The sequence below is a fragment of the Sceloporus occidentalis genome, unplaced genomic scaffold (genome assembly GCF_023333645.1).
Source record: "Sceloporus occidentalis isolate IW3139 unplaced genomic scaffold, rSceOcc1.0.p SCAF_1, whole genome shotgun sequence".
Taxonomy (NCBI): domain Eukaryota; kingdom Metazoa; phylum Chordata; class Lepidosauria; order Squamata; family Phrynosomatidae; genus Sceloporus; species Sceloporus occidentalis.
The window spans coordinates 181,496,172-181,505,745 of NW_028316981.1; the positions used below are offsets into that span (position 1 = coordinate 181,496,172).

The 9,574-nt window shown below is 46.1% G+C and overlaps 1 protein-coding gene across 1 annotated transcript; it reads right to left on the reverse strand.

The window, feature by feature from the left end:
* Window positions 1-2,195: 2,195 nt before the first annotated feature.
* Window positions 2,196-9,006, reverse strand: LOC149322949 (uncharacterized). The gene is made up of 7 exons (XM_089485249.1): window positions 8,190-9,006; window positions 4,752-4,829; window positions 4,449-4,560; window positions 4,207-4,352; window positions 4,044-4,123; window positions 3,651-3,775; window positions 2,196-3,367 (listed from the first exon to the last, which is right to left on the reverse strand). Exons 1-7 carry the CDS (start codon window positions 8,853-8,855, stop codon window positions 3,255-3,257), a joined length of 1,320 nt encoding a protein of 439 aa, XP_089341375.1. The 5' UTR covers window positions 8,856-9,006; the 3' UTR covers window positions 2,196-3,254.
* Window positions 9,007-9,574: the final 568 nt, after the last annotated feature.

Below are 9,574 nucleotides of genomic sequence, written 5' to 3' on the forward strand. Positions count from 1 at the left end.
TCTAAACTAGCTGCATCCTTGATTGGTGCCATATACAACTGGTTCTGTTAACCAAGCCACAAAGGTTATAAAATCATGCATTGCAGTTATTAGGTTTGAACTTGGGAAGTGGCAGCCATTGAACCAGGGGTGGTGAGAAACTTTGATCATCAGAAAAGTAATCAAAGCAACCTGGCTTTTCAGGCACAGGGGTGACGGAAGGGCAAGATAAAGTTTCCAGTTAAGATCATTGAGAAAACACAGGATCTGCAAATCAAACCACCTTCAAGAGTCTGTTCTCTAGCTGCATGGATGCAGTGCCTAGTTACTCCTAAGATCAGACACTACATCTGCAGACATTGGCCTGTTACAGACTGCCAAAATAAAGCTGCTTCGGGTCTCTTTGGAGATATGCTGTTTAAATGATGCATGCATCCTAAGAATCCGGAAGCTGCACCAAAACTGCCCTCCAGTGCTTAGGAATGGAGTGTGGCTTTGGCGCGACCTCCGGACTCTTAGGACCCTTGCATCATTTAAATAGCATACCTCCAAAGAGACCCAAAGCAGCTTTATTTTGGCTGTCTGTAACAGGCCAGTATAACTGGTGACCAATTGAGCAGTGGAAGATCTGAACTGAAAACTGAGTGAACAGCCAAACAGAAGGTATTTATCAAATTCTGGCACAACAGAGTAATTTACAGGAGAAGAAAGAATTAAAGGTAAATTCTGTTCCAGCACTTCAGATTTCTGAGCAACCATGTTGGCAGCATACAACCAGATACTACAGTTGGCCCTTCCTATACACAGATTTTTTATACACCGATTCAAGCATCCATGGTTTGAAAATGTTCAAAAAAAGTATAAATTTCAAATATCAAACCTTGCTTTTCCAATTTTTATAAGGGACACCATTTTGCTATGCCATTATATTTAATGGGACTTGAGCATCCATGGATCTTGTTATCCACAGGGGATCTTGGAACCAAACCCCAGCGTATAACAAGGGTCCACTGTACGTATTATGAGTTGCTATGCTGCATAGTCAAACTAGTGTTTTCAAAGATCCAGCTGAAGTATTCTAAAAAATAAAATAAAGCATGGAATACCCTTCTGGATGCCACAATCAGATGCTCAAGTGCCATTATATACAATAGCATAGTAAAACGATGTTCCTTATATAAAATAGCAAAATAATTATTTTTAGAAGTTGACCCTCACCTTACACAGGGGATCCGTTCCAGATTCCCCACGTAAGGCAAATTCCGCCTATGCTTGAGCCCCATTCATTTGAATGGGGCTCGTGTGCATGGCGGCACACATGCACCATGGGACATGCTCAAAGCCGCATATAGCGCACCTGCATATAACACAGGCACACTGTATATATTTTAAAAATATTTTCAAACCATGGATGTAGAGGGCCAACTGCATATCGCTTCAGAATGTATACGTGAACATTTAACTTCTTCCTCATATCAAAAGTACATTTTATCTGAAAAGCTAGAACGTTAAGTAAGAATATTAGGCTTAAATAATTTATCCTACATACAAACTTTTTAAAATACCTAATACACAATTCTGATGTCTTCTTTCCTACGTGTAACATTCATTTTTCTTCATAAAGCAGGTAGCAAACTACACAGATATGTGCCTGAATGCAGGACTTTTATCACAACCAATTAAAAAAAAGGTTGTAGAACTATTGTACCTTTTGTTCCTGTCAGTGTATACTTTTTTTTACACATGCACACACTTTCGCCAATTGATTGGCTTTAACTATGGCAACTACCAGTTGCATGTTTTTGTTCCAGCAGTTCTGAAGTTATTACCAATCAACCCTCATTCTTCTCTTTAAAGTCCAAGAAACAGACCCAAACAGTTAGAGGATTTAAGCATAAGAGTTTAACAGACGAGCATTTCATAATGGCCTGACAGCATTTTGCCCATAAGGTTCTCACACAAAACCTCCAAATTTCTTTGCATTTTGGCAAATGTGGGAATTTTGGGGGAGTACTTGGGAAAATGAAGTGGCTTGGCTCACCTGTCTCTCCTCTTACAGTCTCATCCTTCACACTCCTCCTGCTCTGCCCACTCCTCTTTTCCAGAATGCAAACATGAAAAGAACACCAGTGTAATGATTTACATACTGTATTCTGAGCACAGAACATGAACAACTCTGGCTCTAGACCTCCAAATAAAGGGAGTCACACACCACATTGGAAAGCCCTCCGTATATTAAGTGCTTTTTTTTGTAGTAAAAAAACAAACAAACATACAAAGTCCTGATACGAAATATACAAAAAATCTCAGCCAAGGAAAACAGTTGCTTTTCTACAAATATCAGTAGCATTGCATAGAACAGCCTCTATGGGATAAAGGGATAAGGAAGGAGTCCAACTGGGTATGATACTTTAAAAACATTGCTATCCATTTATACACAGAGTAGAAGGGGTTGTGAAAGCACATACATCCCTGGTGCCATATTGTTTCAAGAAATTTATCACCACCACTACCACATTCTGAAACACTGTGGAAAGCGCCTCAGCCAGTCTCCTAGCCAGTTACTCACTGCCTCACAGAACAACCCCAAGCAGAATATTGTGCAACCAGAGAGCTATTATTGCTTCAACTAAGCCAACAGGTGCAAGGCCCCCATCTGGACCAGCAAGTACTATTTTAAGCCCATTTTAAATTAGCAGAATGTTGGCAACAGAGGAGTCCCCAAATGTCTGGGCTTTACTCTATGAACAAGATGACAGGAGGGCTGTGATTATGTTTAAACTGGCAGAGACACTAACCAGCCTCCAGCAGACTATCTAAAGCTGAAGTATCTACAGAGTGAGTAGAATCCTCCTAGAAAGGAGTGCAGGGAAGGTGCAGAAAATCAGCAGCTTAATAATGCTGAATGGAACAAGGGAACCCTGAGCTGATTTGAAAAGGCCACTGGGCAGGCAATACCCTGAGCAGCCATCAGGGGACAGGGCATGAATGCATATAGCCCCCATATGCAGGCAGGCAGGCAGAGATGCTAAGCATCAGACAATTAAAGGGTGGGTGCTGAAGTGTGGTGACTCCCTGTCCCAAGAGGGCAGAGAGGGAAATGCAGTCGCTGCAATAAATAAAAAGGTACAAAATAACCTATGTGACTGCTTCTAAAATCTTGCACCGCCACCACCACATCCTGCCATATCCAAGTGCAATTGGTCAGAGACAAAGTGCCACTGAGGTCACTGTGGAAAAGTCCAACCGGAAACACTGTGTCCGTCCATAATGATCTAGCCATCTTCTTCCACCTCAGAATCCTTCCCATCTAGTTCCTCACAGAGGGAAGATGTAGGACGAGCACCATCGTCTTCTGCTCCACTCGGGGCCTCTTCTACAGCTTCACCTGTGTCAGCAAAGTAAGATATGTTTAGATGCCTCTCTGACCATAGCTTGCTAATCAGAACTGTCCATTCCTAGCCCACGTAACTCTGATGGTCTATTGCCTGTTCCCCCAGTCTCATTTCTTGCTACTGCAGGTACAAAACCTTGCTAACTAAGCCATGAGCTCCCATGAGACCAGGAATTCCCCTTTAGCTCTGGCTTACCAGATCCTCTATCAGCATTCCTTTTTGGTGTCCAAAAACTGCAGCTTTTTAGTGGGGGTTTATTGTTTAACCACTATTTACCTTTTGTACCCTCCTCATCCATGATCTCATGTACATCTGCTTCTTCCTCCTCCTCCTCCTCTTCTTCCTCCTCTTCAGCATCATCATCCACAATCACTACAAAGTCATCACCATTTTCTGTCTCACTAAACACACAGAAGGGGAAGGAGAAAATGTGTCATCATTAATCCATTATCTTCTACTGGACTCTTAGGTGTACATTCATGAGTCATGACTATTTGCAATTGTATGAATACCTCCGGCTGCCCATGAACTTTGACAGAAGGCACATCTATGCAGAGTAACATGTTTCGAATCCTGCTAAAAATATGATTTATACCATAGTCCTACCCATATTCTTTAACAAATTCAGTATATTAATAAGCCAAGCAACTGCTCTCTTTGACTTCTCACCTGTCTTCTTCACCATTTTCACCACCTTCCCCCATCAGATAGTACTGCAATGGATTGGGCCAGAGGTCCTCTTTAATAATCTAAAAGAAGACAGAAAAGAGTATGAGGGCCAGGAACATAAGGATACTGGAGAAAATTAGGACAATTAGGCTGTAGCTCCTACCTCTGCAATGCGGTCTCCTGCTGGGAAGCTGTGGTCACAGAACCAGCTGAAGAAGCTGCGGCTCATCTCAAAGTTCTTCCGGCCATGAGACGATGGGTCCTGGCCACGCCACCAGCGGATGGGAGTAGAATGGGAAACCAGTCTCCCTGGAATGGATGGAGACACACACAAGAGACGTGTCAGCAAGCACACATGAATACCTGCCATTTTGCTCCTCTAAAACACTGTTTCTTTCTGCATACCAGAGGAACCACACTGGAACTCCTTCACAATGACTTCATTCTGGAAGTAGGGGTTGCTGTTGAAGTAGAATTTGATCTTGCAGCCTGACTTTGCATGGGTGAAATCTTCAACCTGGCATATCAAAGAATGTCAGAATCAAGGCCAGCAGAGAACTGACTATCACCACCCTGACTCAGAGAGAAGGGGAATCCCTCAAACAGAAAGAATCCAGGACTCCAGACTGCAGTTGAATTACTTCCCTCCATAACTTGGGATTCTTATCTACCCTAGCCTCTGCGCAGCCGGCTTGCTAAAGTTGTCACCTGCAGATTGGTCATGTAGCTCAAGGTGTCCTCATCCCGGTCATTGATCATGGCCGAAAGCTGGGGATGGTTGAGAAACTGCAAAGTTAAAAGTCAAGGAAAGAAATTCATGCATATCATTCTAATTTCCTTGGAGGAAGGGTGAGATAAAAAAGTATTATTGCATCAGTGAGGTACAGAAAAATCTGATGTGCCTTGTGTGCAGCTTTGCCCAGCATAAAGATGAGGGAAACTTTGGGGCTTTTAGGCCCGTTACAGACGGGCATAATAGTACAGACTCAGTCCGTACTAGGGTTAGAAAGGGGTGTCACTTCCGGATGCCCCTAACCCTAGTACGGACCAAGTCTGTACAAAATGGCGGCGCCCGTTCCACACGGGGGCCGCCATCTTTACGTAGCAGACATGCTGCGCCTGCACGTTGCGCAGCGGTTATGACGCCGCGAGTGCACCATTGGTGCCTCGCGGCGTCATAGCCGCAACGCATAGAGAAGCGCCATTTTGGTGCTTTTTAGCTGCGCCGGGAAGCCTCGCGGTTTGGCCGCTGGGGCTTCTCGGCGCAGCTAAGGACAGCGCATGCAGAGCGCCGCTTTTCGGTGCTCTGTAACGCGCCTTAGTCTTGCCATGTCAAGAAAAGAAACTCCATTTAAATATCTTGCCCAGTATCTCTTTCAACTCAAACCACCCAATGGATTATGAGTTGGAATAAAAATAATTTTAAAAGATCACCCAATGTATTAAGGCAAGAAGGATGTTACAGCCTGCTAAAGCTTGTCATTTCTTGTCGAGACAGGACAGACAAAAGTTCAGAAGGGAAAACAATTCTTCAGAAGTGTAGAAGAAAGAGGTTCATCTCTTGCTGATCATAGTAAGGCCCATCAGGCTCCATCATAAAGCAGCAGAGGGAAAATGCTTTACCATGGCTTCATGACATGCAGTCAGCATAAAAGACCAGTGTTGGAAGCTAGTAGCATTCATGCCAGTAGAGTGATGCAGAAAATCCAGAGATGGTCAAGTCCCATTATATACAGTGGCCTGGTAAACAATGAGCATTAAAAAAAGTGGTAGCAAAATGAAGGTTTGCTTTCGGGATAAAAATATTTTAAATCTGTGGATGCAGAATCTGCAAATTTAGACCAACTGTATATCCACTCAGAGTTTTAATCTGATTTTCAAAGGGGCTGTCCGTAGTGCTGAACCTACTTGGTGGAGTTGGCCCAGCATTTTGGACAGATCCAGTGAAGCTCAGTTAAAGCAGTGTCTTTTAAGGGATTTTGGATTTCAGCTCCCAGAATCCCAGACTACTGGCCAACATGGCTGAGGCTTCTGGGAGCTAAAGTCCAAAATCTCATAAAGGGCACAGTTTGGGGACCACTGAGCTAAAGGGTAGAGTAGATTCAGCTTACCACTCACATGGAGACTAAGAGCCACCACTGACAACCTGTCACTTAGATACTCTACTGAATATATTGATCAACCACACCCTCGTTGCCTAATTCCACTTCACAACACCCTCTGAAGGTTGTGCCACAAATCACTGGAAGGACACATGGTTTACACAAAACCCCTCTGGTTTAATCCTCTGCGACTTTAATAAAAACCCATTCAGGTAGCATTTGAGGGGTTTAGCGTATGTCCATAAGACACATGTCCGTAAGATACTCCATATCTACAGATCCACGGATTCTTCATCCAGTTTGAAAATATTCCAAAAATATTTGTTGTTGTGTGCCTTCAAGTTGTTTCCAACTCATGGCGACCCTAAGGCAAACCTTTCATGGTGCTTTATTAGCAAGATCTGTTCAGAGGTTTGCTATTGCCTTCCCCTGAGGCTGAGAGCTTGTGACTTGCCCAAGGTCACCCGGAGGGTTTCATGACTGATCTGGGAATTGAACCCTGGTCTGCAGAGTCGTAGTCCAACATTTAAGCCACTATGCCACACTGGCTCTCTCTCTATAAGCTCCCAAAAGCAAATTTTCCTTTTGTCATTTTATATAAGGGACACCATTTTAATACCCCACTGCATTTAATGGGACTTTTTTCCCTTGTGAATTTTCATCTGTCCCGCCTTGGCAGGAAATGAAAAGCCTTAGCAGGTTGTGAAGACTGAACATCCTGTTTGTCCAAATAATCCATTGGGTGATTTTTTTTTATTTTAAAAATTATTTTTATTCAAACACACAAATCTATTGGGGGATTTGTGCCCTAGAACCAAAACCCAACCAATACCAGTGCAGTAACCTACAAAGATAGCCTCCTTTGTGGGTTGGTACTTGGGTCTCTCAAATGGCTATCATTAGTTGGCCCTCCATATCCAGGGATTTTTAATCCATGGATTTAACCAACTTGAAAATATTCAAAAAAAGTTATAAACTCCAGAAAGAAAGCCTTTGATTCTGCCATTGTATCTAATGGGACTTGAGCATCCATGGATTTTGGTATCCATGGTGGGTCCTGGAAACTCCAGCAGAGACCAGGGACCGACTGTAATGGAGAATCATAGTTGAAGAGGCCTCAAGGGCCATCCAATGCAACCCAATTCTGCCATGCAGGAAATCTCAATCAAAGCATCCCAACTGACAGATGGCCATCCAGCCTCTGCTTAAAGACCTCCAAGGAGGGAGACTCCACTACACTCTGAGGGAGTGTGTTCCACGGTCGAACAGCCCTTACTGTCAGGAGGTTCCTCCTAATGTTGAGGTGGAATCTCTTTTCCTTGAGCTTCCCATTGCTCCGGGTCCTAGTCTCTGGAGCAGCAGAAAACAAGTCAGCTCCCTCCTCAATGTGACATCCCTTCAAGTATTTAAACAGAGCTATCATATCACCTCTTAACCTTCTCTTCTCAGGCTGAACATCCCCAGCTCCCTGAGCCTCTCTTCATAGGGCATGGTTTCCAGACTGTTCACCATTCTAGTCTAGGACTCAGTTCTCCAGTGCAAATCTGTGATCAACATTTGCCCAACGTTGACCAAAGAACTCTGCTGGAGGACATATAAATGCCTACAGGAGCATTCTCTCTGTGAATCTTTAGTTTCTCCAGTGTGAGGCCTGGTGAATTCTGACCAGAGAGTCATCTTGGAAGACCTAGAGATCCCTAGAGAGAACATATTAATAAAATCTGTGAATAATCAAATCTACAGCAAAAGAGGAACTCCCTAAGTCTCTCCTCATGGGACTTTATGGTTTCCAGACCCTTCACCATTTTGGTTGCCCTCCTTTGGACACACTCCAGTTTCTCAACATCCTTTTTGAATTGTGGTGCCCAGAATTGGACACAATATTCCAGCTGGGGCCTGGCCAAAGGAGAGCAGAGTGGCCAGCTGTACTTCTACTGCTGCAGCCTAGAATCACATTGGCCTTTTTAGCTGCCGCATCACACTTATTGTTTCATGTTCAACTTGTGGGTGGGATGTTAAGGGTCAAGTGGGACAGAGAGGATACAGCGGTGACCCAGAAGCCTGGGATGTTGTGGATGATGCGGTTCCGCTTCTCAAGGTGGGGCTTCCTCATGTGGCCAAACTTGGCCTTGAGTTGGGCGAAAGTGCGGCTGGCCTGCTGGTTGACGGCCTCCAGCTCCAGCTGCACCGCCTCCAGCGCCTCCAAGTACTGCTCAGTCTTGCGGGTGGGCTGAGGCCTTCCTCCTTCCCCTTCTTCATCCTCTTCATCTTCTTCTTCTCCCACAGAGATGATGGAGCATTCATCTGCTGCTGCTGCTGTGGCCGCCTCGGTCGCCTTTCGCCTCTCTCTGGCATCCTTCCTTTTTTTCCGTCCCTCGCGGCCGTCGGCGGCCTCCTCTGCAGGGCTGGTTTCCCGCGCGGCGGTTTCGAGGCCCCCCGAAGAAGCGGAGGCGGCGGCGGTTTCGCGGTCCCCACTGGCCCCTCTGTCGCACGCCCCCTGCCGGCCGCCCGTTTCCAGGCCCCTCTCCTTGGCGGCCGCCGCAGCCTCCTCGCGCGCCCCCTGCTGCTGGGCGGTTTCAAGGCCCCCCCAAGCCGTCATGTCAGCCAGCGCTTGAGCAGCCTCGGTTTCCTTCTCCAGCTGGCAGGCCGGGTCTAAGCGCCGCTGCTTCGAGGCAGAGGGGCCTCCCCCGGTGCCCCCATCCCCGCTCATGGTGGGGTCAGCCTCTCAGAGGAGGAGAGACAGAAGCCGCGAGCCCAACCACCGCTTTCAAAAGAGGAGGAGGATGAAAGGGGGGAAGGGCACGGGCGCGCCAACGCTCTGCTCCAACGGCCCAGGCGCGCGAGGCTCCTGCGCAACTCCTCCTGATTGGCTGCTGGGGGTTGACGTTGATTGGCAATGGACGGCAAGGTCCCGCCTTCCTTTTAATTCTACGTCGTGATAGGCCAAGAAACTCCCCGCCTCCCTCCTTTGATGATTCCACCGAGTAGATTGGCAAAGGTCCCGCCTTCCGCTTATACCACGTGGGGCCATCCGAACGGTGATAGGTCAATCCCTCCTCCCCCCTCTCTTTCATTCGACTATTCTTTGTGAGGTGTTTTTATCCGGTGATGAAACACCTCGGAAGGCCATGTTAGTGGCGGCGCATGCGCAGAAGAAAAGTTAGCGTTCTCGTTCTCCTTGGACGCACGCGCAGAAGGAGGGTTATGGTTCGCCCCGCTCTTCCTTGGCGCATGCGTCCTAGAGGCGCAATGACAAAATGGCGGCCAGGGAAGGGGATGGCAGTGTTAAGAGCAGCAGGAGGGGGAATTAGTGCCTCTCCCTACAGGATAATATTTATTACAGAAAGAATAGGGAAGCTGCCTTGCAGCCAGAGTAAATAAGTGGGTCTGAATTAGACTGACTGTAAAAAAGGGTTTTTTTTACAAGCA

What these genes read in the sequence shown, in the direction of transcription:
- LOC149322949 (XM_089485249.1), bottom strand. Translation starts at nt 8,855, where the DNA reads ATGAGCGGGGATGGGGGCACCGGGGGAGGCCCCTCTGCCTCGAAGCAG. An exon ending in GCTACATGACCAATCTGCAG is followed by an intron (nt 4,561 to 4,751) that starts GTGACAACTTTA and finishes TTGATATGCCAG; the next exon opens with GTTGAAGATTTCACCCATGC. An exon ending in CAGGAGACCGCATTGCAGAG is followed by an intron (nt 4,124 to 4,206) that starts GTAGGAGCTACA and finishes GTCTTCTTTTAG; the next exon opens with ATTATTAAAGAGGACCTCTG.